This window comes from Oncorhynchus gorbuscha, linkage group LG11 (assembly GCF_021184085.1).
Source record: "Oncorhynchus gorbuscha isolate QuinsamMale2020 ecotype Even-year linkage group LG11, OgorEven_v1.0, whole genome shotgun sequence".
NCBI lineage: Eukaryota > Metazoa > Chordata > Actinopteri > Salmoniformes > Salmonidae > Oncorhynchus > Oncorhynchus gorbuscha.
The window spans coordinates 14,413,448-14,429,473 of NC_060183.1; the positions used below are offsets into that span (position 1 = coordinate 14,413,448).

The following is a 16,026-nucleotide window of genomic DNA, read 5'->3' on the forward strand; positions in this document are numbered from 1 at the left end:
ACACACACACACACACACACACACACACACACACACACACACACACACACACACACACACACACACACACACACACACACACACACACACACACACACACACACACACACACACACACACACACACACACACACACACACACACACACACACACACACACACACACAACCAGTGAATGTAGCCCGAGGGACGAGGTATGCGGCAGGGCTTCAGTCTGTCAGTAACGCACAGTGAACCGTGTGTGTGTGTTTGTATGTGTCATCATGTGTGCGTGTGTAATAAAACATACACACACATATTTTCAAGTACTTTTTAACACCAAAGCTATTGGTAAGTGAGGTGCCACCAACACAAAGGAGACGGAACCAACTTCTTATGGTATAGGGGACGCTTGCATACCACTTGGCCAAAAGCCAGGGAAAATGCAGCGCGGAAAATTCAAATAAAATTGATATAAAAATCTAACTTTCATTAAATCACACATGTAAGATACTAAATTAAAGCTACACTCGTTGTGAATCCAGCCAAAGTGTCAGATTTTTAAAAGGCTTTTCGGCGAAAGCATAAGAAGCTATTATCTGATGATAGCACAACAGTAAACAAAGAGGGTAGCATATTTCAACCCTGCAGGCACTACACAAAATGCAGAAATTAAATATAAAACATGCCTTTGACAAGCTTCTTTTGTTCGCACTCCAATATGTCCCATAATTATCACAATTGGTCCTTTTGTTTGATTAATTCCGCAAAATGTCAATTTATTTTGCTCATTTGATCCAGAAAAAAAGCTTCCAAATTGGGCAACGTCACTACAAAATATTTCAAAATTGCCTGTAAACTTTGCCAAAACATTTCAAACTACTTTTGTAATACAACTATAGGTATTTTTAAACGTTAATAATCGATCAAATTGAGGACGGGTCTATCTGTGTTCAATACAGGAAGACAACAAACCAAGCTACATTTCAAGTCTTGCTCAACTCTCAACAGTGTTACGCAGTTCCTAGAAGGCCATACTTCTTCATTGCACAAAGGAATAACCTCAACCAAATTCCAAAGACTGGTGACATCCAGTGGAAGCGGTAGGAACTGAAAATAAGTTCCTAAGAAATATCGTTTCCCCAATGAGATCTCAATGAACAGACAGAGACCAAAAAAGAAAATCTGAACGGTTAGTCCTCGGGGTTTTGCCTGCTACATAAGTTCTGTTATACTCACAGACATGATTCAAACAGTTTTAGAAACTTCAGAGTGTATGCATATCTTATATTCTTGGCATGAGTAGAAGGAAGTTGAAATTGGGCCTGCTATTTATCCAAAAGTGAAAATGCTGCCCCCTATACCTTAATTAAGAAGCATTGATGGAGTATTGAGACTGAAATGTTTTGGAACTTTACATGATGTGTTGTAACACCCACTGGGCGAAAAGGGTCCATATAAGGGGATATATTTACTTGACATGTTTTTTATATTCAAGAGGATACAGAACATGTGCAATGAGTTTTTATGGATAAGCACCATATCTTGACAAATTCTGAATCAAGATGGGTCTTTTGGACATATAGGATATTGGGATTACTCCGAATATCACATACGGACATTTCCTATGGCTGGATATGAACTCATTTGATATCCTGAGACATGCATCACCCTATTGTCTCTCTTCAGGTTGACAAATGCTTACTGTATAGATCACATATCTGTGTTTTCTCAGCACATTCAAGATATTGAGCGATATGGATTCTAGAAATGCTTCTCTTGGCTGAGGTCCATTTCCAGATCTTTGATATGCTTTTTGATATGCTGAAAATAAGGACGATTTCTGATGCATTTTAGAGTTTTCAGCACATGCTCAATAATTGGACAAATATGCACAAATCATTTTTTGATTCCCTCTGGATGTGATACTTGGTGTAGCTGGATATTGACTCATTAGATATCCTGAGATACTGTAGGCCTATGTAGACATCTTATTTTCTCTATATGTTGACAAATATTGACAGTACACCTACATAGGATCTTGATATGCATCTTTTACGCTGCTGCTACTCTCGGTTTATTGTCTATGCATGTACATATTACCTCAATTACCTCGAATAACCAGTGCCCCCGCACATTGACTCTGTACCGGTTCCCCCTGTATATAGTCCATTGACTCTGTACCGGTTCCCCCTGTATATAGTCTCCATATTGACTCTGTACCGGTTCCCCTGTATATAGTCTCCACATTGACTCTGTACCGGATCTATATAGCCTCCACATTGACTCTGTACCCAGCCCGTGTATATAGTCTCCACATTGACTCTGTACCGGTACCCCTGTGTATAGTCTCCACATTGACTCTGTATATGTATATAGTCTCCACATTGACTCTGTACCGGTACCCTGTGTATAGTTCCACATTGACTCTGTACCGGCACTACCAAAACATTGACTCTGTAGAAATTAAATATAAAACATTGACTCTGTGACAAGCTTCTTTGTATATAGTCTCCAATTGTCCCCTGTGTATAGTCTCCACATTGACTTGGTCCCTTTGTTTAGTCTCCACATTGATTCTGTACCGGTATGTCAATTTATTTTGTGTTTGATAGTCTCCACATGACTCTGTACCGGTACCCCTGTATATAGTCTCCACATTGACTCTGTACCTGTAAACCTGTATATAGTCTCCACATTGACTCAAACTACTTTTGTATATACTCCACATTGACTCTGTTAAACGTTAATATAGTCTCCAATTGACTCTGTACCGGTACCCCTGTATATAGTCTCCACATTGACTCTGTAGACCCCAATAGTCCCAATTGACTACATTTCAAGTCTTGCTATAGTCTCCACATTGACTCTGTACCAGTTCCCCTGTATATAGTCTCCATACTTGTACTGGTCCCCTTGTCTCCACATTGACTCTGAACTAACCCCTGTAAAGTCTCCAATTGACTCTGTACTGGTGACCCCAGTATATAGTCTCCACATTGACTCTGTACTGGTACCCCTATATAGTCTCCACATTGACTCTGTACTTTACCCCTGTATATAGTCTCCACATTGACTCTGACCGAGACCCCTGTATATAATCTCCACATTGACTTGTACCGGGGTTTTGCCTGTATATAGTTCCACATTGACTTATACTCACAGTACATAGATTCAAACATTTTTAGAAACCCCTGTGTATAGTCTCCACATTGACTCTATCTTATATTCTCCACATTGACTCTGTACCGAAGGTATAGTCTCCACATTGACTCTGCCTGCTGTATATAGTCTCCAAATTGACTCTGTAAAATAGTCTCCCATTGACTCTGTACCGGTACCCCCTGTATATAGTCTCCACATTGACTCTGTACTGGTACCCTGAAATGTTTTGAACTTTACATGATGTGTTGTAACTCCACATTGACTCTGTACCGGTCCCTGTGTATATCTTTGACTCTGACATGTTTTTATATAGTCTCCACATTGACTCTGTGAGTTGTATGGTATATAGTCTCCACATTGACTTGACAAATTCTGAATCAAGATGGGTCTTTGTATATAGTCTCCACATTGACTCTGATTACCCCTGTATATAGTCTCCACATTGACTCTGACTGGTTTCCTGTATATAGTCTCCATATGACTCTGTTGATACCCCTGACATTGACATGCATCACCCTGTATATAGTCTCCACATTGACTCTGTACTTACCCCTGTATACTCACATATGATCTGTACTTCTCCCTGTATATAGTTCCAGATATTGACTGGTACCCCTGTATATAGTCTCCACATTGAAATGTACTTCCCCTGTATATAGTCTCCACATTTCTCTGTACTGACCTTGATATAGTCTTTTGACTCTGTACCGGACCCCTTTATAGCATTTCATTGACTCTGTACCGGTACTTCTGTATATAGTCTCCAATTGACTTGGACAAATATGTACATAGTCTCCATTTGACTCTGATTCCCTCTGTATATAGTCTCCACATTGACTTGTACCGACTCATTATATAGTCTCCACATTGATACTGTACCGGCCTATGTATATAGTCTTATTGACTTCTCTATATAGTTCCAAATATTGACTCTGTACACCTGTACATAGTCTCCATTGACTTGATACCCCTGTATATATCTCCACATTGACTCTGTACTGGTACCCCTGTATATAGTCTCCATGACTCTGTACTGGTACCCCAATATAGTCTCCACATTGACTCTGTACTGGTACCCCCTGTATATAGTCTCCACATTGACTCTGTACTGGTACCCCCTGTATATAGTCTCCACATTGACTCTGTACTGGTACCCCCTGTATATAGTCTCCACATTGACTCTGTACTGGTACCCCTGTATATAGTCTCCACATTGACTCTGTACTGGTACCCCTGTATATAGTCTCCACATTGACTCTGTACCGGTACCCTGTATATAGTCTCCACATTGACTCTGTACTGGTACCCTGTATATAGTCTCCACATTGACTCTGTACTGGTACCCCTGTATATAGTCTCCACATTGACTCTGTACTGGTACCCCTGTATATAGTCTCCACATTGACTCTGTACTGGTACCCCTGTATATAGTCTCCACATTGACTCTGTACTGGTACCCCTGTATATAGTCTCCACATTGACTCTGTACCGGTACCCCCTGTATATAGTCTCCACATTGACTCTGTACCGGTACCCCTGTATATAGTCTCCACATTGACTCTGTACCCGTACCCCTGTACATAGTCTCCACATTGACTCTGTACCGGTACCCCCTGTATATAGTCTCCACATTGACTCTGTACCGGTACCCCTGTATATAGTCTCCACATTGACTCTGTACCGGTACCCCTGTATATAGTCTCCACATTGACTCTGTACCGGTACCCCCTGTATATAGTCTCCACATTGACTCTGTACCGGTACCCCCTGTATATAGTCTCCACATTGACTCTGTACCGGTACCTCCTGTATATAGTCTCCACATTGACTCTGTACCGGTACCTCCTGTATATAGTCTCCACATTGACTCTGTACCGGTACCTCCTGTATATAGTCTCCACATTGACTTTTACTGCTGCTGTTTAGTTCCACATTGTTACTGTTATTTTACATTTTTTACTTATCTATGTTTCACTTAACACTGATTTTTCTTCTAACTGCATTGTTGGTTAAGGGCTTGTAAGTAAGCATTTCACTGTAAGGTTTACACCTGTTGTATTCGGCATATGTGACATATTCAATTTGATTTGATTTGATATGCTAAATAAGTTATTTGAGTTTTGGGGATATGCTCAATAATTTGGCAAATATTCACTCCATTTCATTCTTTCAGACAATATAATTTTTGAATTCCCTCTGGATAAAGGACTTGCACAAACCACAAGCTAAAAGCACTGCAACTGGTAGCCTAGCAACAATAATGACATTTTTGCTGCGGAGTTCCAACTGCCAACTATGTAAATGGTGTGGTTGACCTGACAACTGGAGAAACAAAGAAGTGTGAAGCTGTTCTGAAAATACCTCAAAGAAGTTAACGCTAGTGATTAGCCAATTGAGATGTTTTATTTATCTGAGTAACTAGAATCAAGAACGTTAGCTAATTTGGCCAGTAGGGATAGCCAGCTAGCTAGGCTTCATAGGGGGATAAAAGTGAACTGGTAGCCTAGCTAGCCAATAAATAACAATAGTGCCTTTTTTATACTCTATCAAGCCTCAATGTGACAGCCAATGTTTTCAAACAGTTAGGCATGTTTTGTATTACTGGTTAATATAAGAGAACTAGCTAGCTAACTAACTAGCAACTTGGCTAGCTAACTTAGTTCCAGTTAGTTTTCTCATCATGAATGAAGCAGGTAGAGTAGCTTCCTTGTGGTATGGTTATGTGTAATGACAATGTTTTCCTGAAATATCCATACAATTTTCATTCATTGACAGTTTGGAGTGGATCACAGACCAACACTTCCACCATAATGGGTCTGACTGCGAGGGACCACCGCTGACAACCCAATCTGCACCCGTCGCATCGAAACAACTATGAAAACTGGAAACCATACAGCCTGAGGCTGCATTTATTGTAGCTGGGGATTTTAACAAAGCTAACCTGAGAACAAGACTTCCTAAATTCTGTCAGTATATTGAATGCGCGACATGAGCTGGTAGCATTCTGGATCATTGGTATTCTATCTTCTACGATGTATACAAAGCCCTCCCCCGTACTGCCTTCGGCAAATCTGACCATGACTCCATTTTGTTGCTCCCAGCTATAGACAGAAACTAAAACAGGAAACGCCCGTGCTCAGGTCTATCCAAAGCTGGTCTGACCAATGGGATTCCATGCTTCAAGATTGCTTCAATCACATGGACTGAGATATGTTCCGGATAGCCTCAGCCAATAACATTAATGTATACGCTGACTTGGTGAGCGAGTTTATTAGCAAGTGCATCAGAGATGTCGTACCCACTGTGACTATTAAAATCTTTCCTAACCAGAAACCGTGGATTGATGATAGCATTCGCGCAAAACTGAAAACGCGAACCACCGCATTTAATCATGGCAAGGCGACTGGAAACATGACCGAATACAAACAGTTCAGCTATTCCCTCCGGAAGGCAATCAAACAAGCAAAACAATAGCATAGAGACAAAGTAAAGTTGCAATTCAACGGCTCAGACACGAGACATGTGGCAGGGTCTACAGTCAATCATGGATTACAAAAAGAAAACCAGCCCCGTCGCGGACATCGAAGTATTGACCCCAGACAAATTAAACAACTTCTTTGCTCGCTTTGAGGACAATACAGTGCCATTGACATGGCCCGCTACCAAAGACTGTGGGCTCTCCTTCTCCATGGTCAACGTGAGTAATACCTTTAAACGTGTTAACCCTCGCAGGGCTGCCGGCCCAGATGGCATCCCTAGCCGCGTCCTCAGAGCATATGCAGACCAGCTGGCTGATGTGGACATATTCAATCAACCCCTTTCCAAGTCTGCTGTCCCCACATCAAGATGGCCACCATTGTTCTTGTTCCCAAGAAAGCTAAGGTAACTGAACTAAATGACTATCAGTTATTTCATCATGAAGTGCTTTGACAGTCAAGGATCATATCACCTCCACCTGACACCCTAGACCCACTTCAATTTGCATCCCGCACCAATAGGTCCATTGACGATGCAATCGCCATCACACTGCACACATTGCCCAACTGGACAAGAGTAATACCTACGTAAGAATGCTGTTCATTGACTATAGTGCGGCATTTAACACCATAGTACTCTCCAAACTCATCATTAAGCTCGTGACCCTGGGTCTCAACCCCACCCTGTGCAACTGGATCCTGGACATTCTGACGGGCTGCCCCCAGGTGTTGAAGGTAGGAAATAACATCTCCACCCCGCTAATCCTCAACACTGGGGCCCTACAAGGGTGCGTTCTCAGCCCTCTCCTGTACTCCCTGTTCACCCATGTCTGCGTAGCCATGCACGCTTCCAACTCAATCACCAAGTTTGCAGAAGACACTACAGTGGTAGGCTTGGTTACCAACAGCAACAAGACGACCTACAGGGAGGAGGTGAGGGCCCTTGCAGTTTGGTGTCAGGTAAATAACCACTCACTCAACATCAACAAAACAAAGGAGATGATCGTGGACTTCAGGAAAGAGCAGAGGGAGAATCCCCCATCCACATTGACGGGACAGTAGTCAATGTAGCGGACAAATCACGGACAAACTGAAATGGTCCATCCACACAGACAGTGTGGTGAAGAAGGCGCAACAGCGCCTCTCCAACCTCAGAAGGCTGAAGAAATTTGGCTTGTCACCTAAAACACTCTTTTACAGATGCACAATCGAGAGCAACCTGTCGGGCTGTATCACCGCCTGGTACGACAATTGAACCGCCCTCAACCGCAAGATTCTCCAGAGGGTAGGGAGGTCTGCAACAACGCATCACCGGGGGCAAACTACCTGCCCTCCAGGACACCTATAGCACCAGATGTCACAGGAAGGCCAAAAAGAGCATCATGGACAACAACCACCTGAGCCACTGCCTGTTCACCCCGCTATCATTGAGAAGGCGAGGTCAGTACAGGTGCATCAAAGCTGGGACCGAGAGACTGAAAAACAGCTTCTATCTCAAGGCCATCAGACTGTTAAACAGTCATCAATAACATAGAGAGGCTTCTGTCAACATACAGACTCAAATCTCTGGCCACTTTAATAAATGGACTTAATAAAGCTATCACTAGTGACTTTAAATAACGCCACTTTAATAATGTTTACATATCATACATTACTCATCTCATTTGTATATACTGTGCTCTATACCATCTACTGCGTCTTGCCTATCCCGCACGGCCATCGCTCATCCATATATTTATATGTACATATTTATTCATCCCTTTACATTTGTGTGTATAAGGTCGTCGTTGTGAAATTGTTAGATTACTTGTTAGATATTACTGCACTGTCAGAACTAGAAGCACAAGCATTTCGCTACACTCGTACAACCATGTGTATGTGACCAATACAATTTGATTTGATTTGATGAAATGAAAAACAACATGTTTTAAACCCTGACTGCCTACCCGGATTAACCCATAACCCTGACTGCCTACCCGGATTAACCCATAACTCTGACTGCCTACCCAGATTAACCCTTAACCCTGACTGCCTACCCGGATTAACCCATAACTCTGACTGCCTACCCGGATTAACCCATAACTCTGACTGCCTACCCGGATTAACCCATAACTCTGACTGCCTACCCGGATTAACCCATAACTCTGACTGCCTACCCGGATTAACCCATAACTCTGACTGCCTACCCGGATTAACCCATAACCCTGACTGCCTACCCGGATTAACCCATAACTCTGACTGCCTACCCGGATTAACCCATAACTCTGACTGCCTACCCGGATTAACCCATAACCCTGACTGCCTACCCGGATTAACCCATAACCCTGACTGCCTACCCGGATTAACCCTTAACCCTGACTGCCTACCCGGATTAACCCTTAACCCTGACTGCCTACCCGGATTAACCCATAACCCTGACTGTTTATAGGCCATGTCCATACTAACTATGTAGAAGTTGGTAGATAGATGAGTGTTCTTGTATTGTATTACAGTACATCAATAAAGAACTCAGCCACAGGCCTTTTAATTTTATTTGGTTTATCAGGATTTCCATTAGCTTTTGCAGAAGCAGTAACTACTCTCCCTGGGGTCCACAAAACACTGACACACTGATAGACAAAGGCAGTCACAGAAATTCAGAACACAACGGCATTCAAACAATACCACTAAAAAATAATGTTTGTGTTAGAGTGTGCGAGTGTGTGTTGTATGCGTGTCCCCTCACAGTCCCCACCGTTCCATGGGATGTTGATTAATAGATTTTGTCAAGGTCATTTTGCTGTTTGTTTTTGGGTACAAACACAGGTTTCGCACACAGGCACACACACACTGTCAGTAGTGGACCAGACTGTACAGGGAAAGCACCACCTCTCTACATTAAGTAGCATATAATATAATTCATTTGGTTCATTATTGATTGATTATACACTTCCGTTCAAAAGTTTGTGGTCACTTAGAAATGTCCTTATTTTTGAAAGAATAGCACATTTTTTGTCCATTAAAATAACATCAAATTGATCAGAAATACAGTGTAGACATTGTTAATGTTGTAAATGACTATTGCAGCTGGAAATGGCTGATTTTTTGAGGAATATCTACATAGGATTACAGAGGCCCATTATCAGCAACCATCAGTCCTGTGGTCCAATGGCACGTTGTGTTAGCTAATCCAAGGTTATAATTTTAAAAGGCTAATTGATCATTAGAAAACCCTTTTGCAATTATGTTAGCACAGCTGAAAACTGTTGTTTTGCTTAAAGAAGCAATAAAACTGTCCTTCTTTAGACTAGTTGAGGATCTGGAGCATCAGAATTTGTGGGCTTGATTAAAGGCTCAAAATGGCCAAAAGATTAAGATGGGCTAAAGAACACAGACACTGGACAGAGGAACTCTGCCTAGAAGGCCAGCATCCCGGAGTCGCCTCTTCACTGTTGACGTTGAGACTGCTATTTTGCGCGTACTATTTAATGAAGCTGCCAGTTGTCATTTACAACATTAACACTGTCTACACTGTATCTGATCAACTTGTTGTTTATTTGAAGGACAAAAAAGTGCTTTTCTTTCAAAAAACAAGGACATTTCTAAGTGATCCCAAACTTTTGAACGATAGTGTATGTGCATCATTTGTAAAACACAGATTGGTCACTGAGAAACTTAACTTGAGTAATCCTCATTAAGCTACAAAAGTGTCTCTTCTCAATCTTAACATGTGTTGTCAATACAACAGAACAGATCAACCGGAAATACGATCTAAAAGCCAAACCTATACTAAGCCACACCGCCGGTCTTCTGATCTGACCCGGTGGATCAATGACCCAACTAAGGGGGCGGCAGGTAGCTAACCGAAAGGTTGCTGGATTGAATCCCCGAGTTGACAAGGTAAAAATCTGTCATTCTGCCCCTGAACAAGGCAGCTGTTCCTTGGTAAGCTGTCATTGTAAATAATCATTTGTTCTTAACTGACTTGCCTAGTTTTAAAAAGTTGAAAATAACCCAGTGTGTGTTCTGTCCACTATTTACCCAGCATTTTGTTGAGCGTATATTGGCCTATGGTGCGCTAGTGGATAATTCCTCTCTCTCTCTCTCTCTCTCTCTCTCTCTCTCTCTCTCTCTCTCTCTCTCTCTCTCTCTCTCTCTCTCTCTCTCTCTCTCTCTCTCTCTCTCGCTCTCATTCTCTCTCTCTCCCTCTCTCTCATTCTCTCTCTCTCTCCCTCTCTCTCTCTCTCTCTCTCTCTCCCTCTCTCTCTCTTTCTCTCTCTCTCTCTCTCTCTCCCTCTCTCTCTCTCTCTCTCTCTCTCTCTCTCTCTCTCTCTCTCTCTCTCTCTCTCTCTCTCTCTCTCTCTCTCTCTCTCTCTCTCTCTCTCTCTCTCTCTCTCTCTCTCTCTCTCTCTCTCTCTCTCTCTCTCTCTCTCTCTCTCTCTCTCTCTCTCTCTCTCTCTCTCTCTCTCTCTCTCTCTCTCTCTCTCTCTCCTCTCTCTCTCTCTCTCTCTCTCTCTCTCTCTCTCTCTCTCTCTCTCTCTCTCTCTCTCTCTCTCTCTCTCTCTCTCTCTCTCTCTCTCATTCTCTCTCTCTCTCTCTCTCTCTCTCTCTCTCTCTCTCTCTCTCTCTCTCTCTCTCTCTCTCTCTCTCTCTCTCTCTCTCTCTCTCTCTCTCTCTCTCTCTCTCTCTCTCTCTCTCTCTCTCTCTCTCTCTCTCTCTCTCTCTCTCTCTCTCTCTCTCTCTCTCTCTCTCTCATTCTCTCTCTCTCTCATTCTCTCTCTCTCTCTCTCTGGTGTTCATTCATTCAGGTGCTCAGCTGAATGAAGATTGCCAGATGTGGGTCAAGCTGGAGCCATTCACAAAACAAAACATAGGCTACTTGCATAAATGTCCTGAATTGCCTGCACGTTATTTGGTAAGCCAATACATTTAACTTAAGTATTTATCTAGTTGATTGAATCACTTGAATGATTATGTTACAAAACACGTGCTATTAATCTCAAAGGTTCTTTGTAGATCCTTTTGAGGAACAATACAAGTTTTTTGGGGGGGGTATTTTGGCACAAGGCTATACCTGAGGTATTTACAAGACACCACAACTGGCCATTCTAAATGATTAGATAAACTGGAATAACACTCACAAAAAGAGCCGAGCACCACCTCCCCCCTAAATATTCAACTGACCCACCCCGACCCAACATTTGAATTATCACTCAAATAGAAAATAGATCCCTTTAAGAACTGCTAAGAACCATTGAATGGCTCAAATGATTATTTAAATCACGATAGTTCCAAATATAACCATCACCCGTGAAAAAGAAACAAATAGAAGATGAACGAAAAAAACGATAAATTAGCCAATCTCCAGAGCTGCCTATGGGACACACTGTAACGCACCACATACAAGCGGGAACGCGGTGCAGGCAGAGAACGGGGCATCCCGCATCAACCCCTCTATTTAGGCTCCCGTGGATGTTATGTATGTGGGCTAGGCAAGTGACAGGTCTCCTAAAAGGGAATAACCAAAGAAACGATGAAGAACTTAGATTAAATTAATCACTGAACAGTCATCCAGCCAAAGTAGTGTCTGCCGTTAACTTACTGAGGTGGACGCGGGCGGAAGCTCCATCAGGCGATGCGCGCTTACAGAGCTGATGTTCCAAGGCGCGAGAGACGGGTCTTGCGTGGGGATGCTGTCCGCCTTGACTGGCGAGCGCGAGCTCATTCTTGCCAAGTGTGTCAGTCAAAATCTAGAGAGATAGATACAGAAAGGGAGGAGGGAAACCCCGTTAATAGTAGAGTGCTCTGCTTCAGTCCTCTAGCCACAGCATCACGACCCTGTCTCCCATACACACAGAACAGACTGAGATCAGGGAGTGAGAAAGCACTCACATTCACTCACTAACGCTCTCTCACTCTCTTTCACCCTCTCCCCCTCTCTGTTTACACGTTCACGTGCGCCTCCGCCATGTGAAGAAGTGTCCCAAAGCTGTGAAAATGTGAAAATGATGTAGGGAGTCAGGACTAGACCCTCCGATGGCCACTTCTATCCAGCTAACTGCGAAGTGGAATCCCATAAGGCAGGAATAATTAACTAGATTCAGCTGAGGGACGATTTTTTTGTTGCGTGGATGGTGGGGGGCCGGATCCTAAATTACAAATAATTTGTAGACTGCAAATTGACCGCTAGAAGCCCAAACACATATAATATTTGACTAAAACATAATAATTTCAAACCTTGCTTACATTTGTTTATTATCATGTGTCTCTCGATTACGTGTGGGAATACTTGGGAACATATTTATTAAATTAAAATCACTTGTAGCTGATTTCCTCGTGTTTTTACAGTCTTTTATGTCCAACAATAAAAAAATACAAATAAATTGTATTATATTTTTTTGCTCAGAAAACTTATGGCCAAATGAGACCACCCCTGGGCCCCGAGTTGGGTAACCCTGCCATAAGGCATTATGTTATTTTTTAGGTCATTTTTGAGTTAGCACAATTTAAGCATCCCTAATTATATGCCACATGTATTTGTTTATGTCAGATTTTGAGACTTGATTTATGTAAAATATGTAATACCTCCCAAATGAAATGTTAAACTGTTACTGAGGTGTATATCTTGTAAAACGACAGGGGGGATTTGTTCATTTGAATTTCATGACGTTTTATTCCTATTTAGAAGTGAAACTTGAATTACATCATTCAAACCACCAGTGTGTCCCGAATCGTTACTCTCTGACTCTGATTTTGGTCAGCAACAGGTGACAACAGAGGGCCCCCTGAGCGAGTTGGTATGGGCTAGGAGGTGTTTTGTTATTCACTGATACAGAATGTGGTGATTAATTTAATCTCCCCCCCCCCCTGTCTCTGTCAGTTAAATTAAACTAGAGTAATTGTGAGGGAAAGGAATAGTAATCACAATTATAAATAATACTAGTCTCCCTCCTCCACCCCTCTCCTCCCTCCCTCTGTCTCTGTAGGGTGTCTGTAGAAAACACAAGCAAACCACAGACCCTACACTCTAAAAAATGATGGGCTAAAAACAACCCCATTTGGATTAATTGGCAACCCAGTGCTGGCTAAACAGTGGACGGAACACAGGCCGGGTTATTTTGACGGAGCCAGGCTTTTTGGATGAGCCAAACATGGGTTAATTTCACTAACAGTTGTTGTTAATTTAACAATCAGCAGTTTTTTTTAACCATCAAGTTGGGATAAGAGCGTCTGCTAAATGACTTAAATGTAAATGACTTAAATGGTTGACCCAGCAACTGCGTTTTTATTATTTAATCCATATGTTATATTCAGGAAGCGTGGCCTATTAGAGGCGTAGCTATCAATTAGTTATTTTTGGCCACCAGTGAGAGGAAACATAATTCCTGTTCATCATGTTAAATTTGTACACTGCAAATTATAATTTCCCTTGTATATTTCTGCACATTACATATTCTAATCTAAATTTCACATAATTATTAACATATGCCGACATTGAGATACAATGTTAGGATGCGTATTATTTACAAATCCAGACATTAGCATATGGAACTCAAACGCTTGTGTAAACCTCATTAAAGAGATACTTCAGGATTTTGCCAATGAACGTGTTGATACCATGTTTATGTCTCTGTGTTCAGTATGAAGAAAGTTGGAGGTAGTTTTGTGAGCGCTAACTAGCTTTAACACAATAACTGGAAGTCTGTGGGTATCTACCAGCACACTTTTATATTGTATGATGTATGGATGTGTACGTGTTCCCGTTGTCTGAACCTTTCCCCAGTATGTGTGCTGTGTGTGTGTGTGTGTGCTCTGTGTGTGAGTGAGCGAGTGTATGGTATGTATAACAGAGACTACAGCAATCGGTAACGCAGGCGTGTGTTGTAGTTGGTAAATAGATTAGTGTTGTTGTTAATGGCTCTGTTGTTTTGTCAGACCCCCGGACCCAGACCTGATCCTCTTACAGTATACAGCACATTTCACACACACACACACACACACACACGCACGCACGCACGCACGCACGCACGCACGCACGCACGCACGCACGCACACACACACACACACACACACACACACACACACACACACACACACACACACACACACACACAATGGACTGCGGTCAGCGCTAAGCAGCTGATAAACATTACCCTGAACCCTCTGTCATGAGACTGATTGACCTACAGAACTTCCTGGAAGATAAAACTGAGACTGATATATAGGCATATTTACTCAGAAGACATGTCACATCTCAGACATTCACAGATGAATGAACACACACACTGAGATGCATCACCTGGAGTTGACAATTAGCATTTTAGCTAACCCTTCCCCAAACCCTAATTCTAACCGTAACCCAATTTGCATAACCTGTTACGGACATTTTTCTAACCTTTGTCATTATTTCTCCTGACCACCAATGTTCTCTCCAAATTCTCCTTTGTTGTTGCTACGCAACAAGCTACCTGGTCTCAGAAAAAGATGTATAACGTACAATACTATACATCCTCCAAGATGTATGATACACTTTCTTCAGGCTAGGGTCTATTTTTCTCCACTTCCTATCTGACTGACGTGCCCAAAGTAAACTGCCTGCTACTCAGGCCCAGAAGCCAGGATATGCATATAATTGATATATGATTAACAATAATTTAAGCTTTTAACCGATATAAGACACTTGTATGAACCTAGATGTTTAAATAATCATAATTTTTATGATTATTTATTTGAATTGCGCGCCTTCCAATTTCACCGGAAGTTGTCAACAGGTATCCTGCTGACGGGACGCCTAGCCCTTATCACATCCAATTTGTATTCTATTATATGACCAGGTAAGACATATATTACTACACATCCTATAATTCAGATGATATTGTGCGACCACTATTCCATTCATAATGTAACCTAATGTAATGTAATTTATCATACTAAATAGAGGGTCATATTTACATACCAAATCCTATGAAATGCCCTCCGACCAGGTTACAGACATAGGCAGGAGGCAGACAGTCAGAATGAATGGTTCTTTAATGATCTTTTCTCGTTTAAAGGGGGTTACAGTATACTATACTGAACAAAAAAACGCAACATGTAAACTGTTGGTCCCATGTTTTATGAGCTGAAATATAATATCCCAGAAATGTTCCATAGGCACATAAAAGCTTTTTTCCCTCATATTTTGTGCACAAATTTGTTTATATCCCTGTTAGAGAGCATTTCTCCTTTGCCAAGATAATCTATCCACCTGGCAGGTGTGGCATATCAAGAAGCTGATTAAACAGCATGATCATTGCACAGGTGCACCTTGTGCTGGGGACAATAAAAGGCCACAGTAAATTGTGCAGTTTTGTCACACAACACAATGCCACAATTGGTGAATTAATATGTAAACCAAAACATACATGAGGAATAAATACAACAATTC

General features: G+C 41.9%; 1 protein-coding gene across 3 annotated transcripts in view; it reads right to left on the bottom strand.

Moving 5' to 3' along the window:
* The window catches only part of LOC124048136 (melanopsin-A-like), a 56,288-nt gene extending 43,636 nt beyond the window's left edge, over positions 1-12,652 (bottom strand). The window contains exons 1-2 of one of the 3 annotated variants that reach the window (XM_046368600.1): positions 12,492-12,652; positions 12,202-12,349 (exon numbers count right to left, since the gene is read on the bottom strand). In XM_046368600.1, coding sequence (XP_046224556.1) covers positions 12,202-12,324 — 123 coding nt within the window. In that variant the 5' untranslated portion in view covers positions 12,325-12,349; positions 12,492-12,652. The other 2 variants (XM_046368603.1, XM_046368602.1) reach the window with 2 other exon arrangements.
* Positions 12,653-16,026: the final 3,374 nt, after the last annotated feature.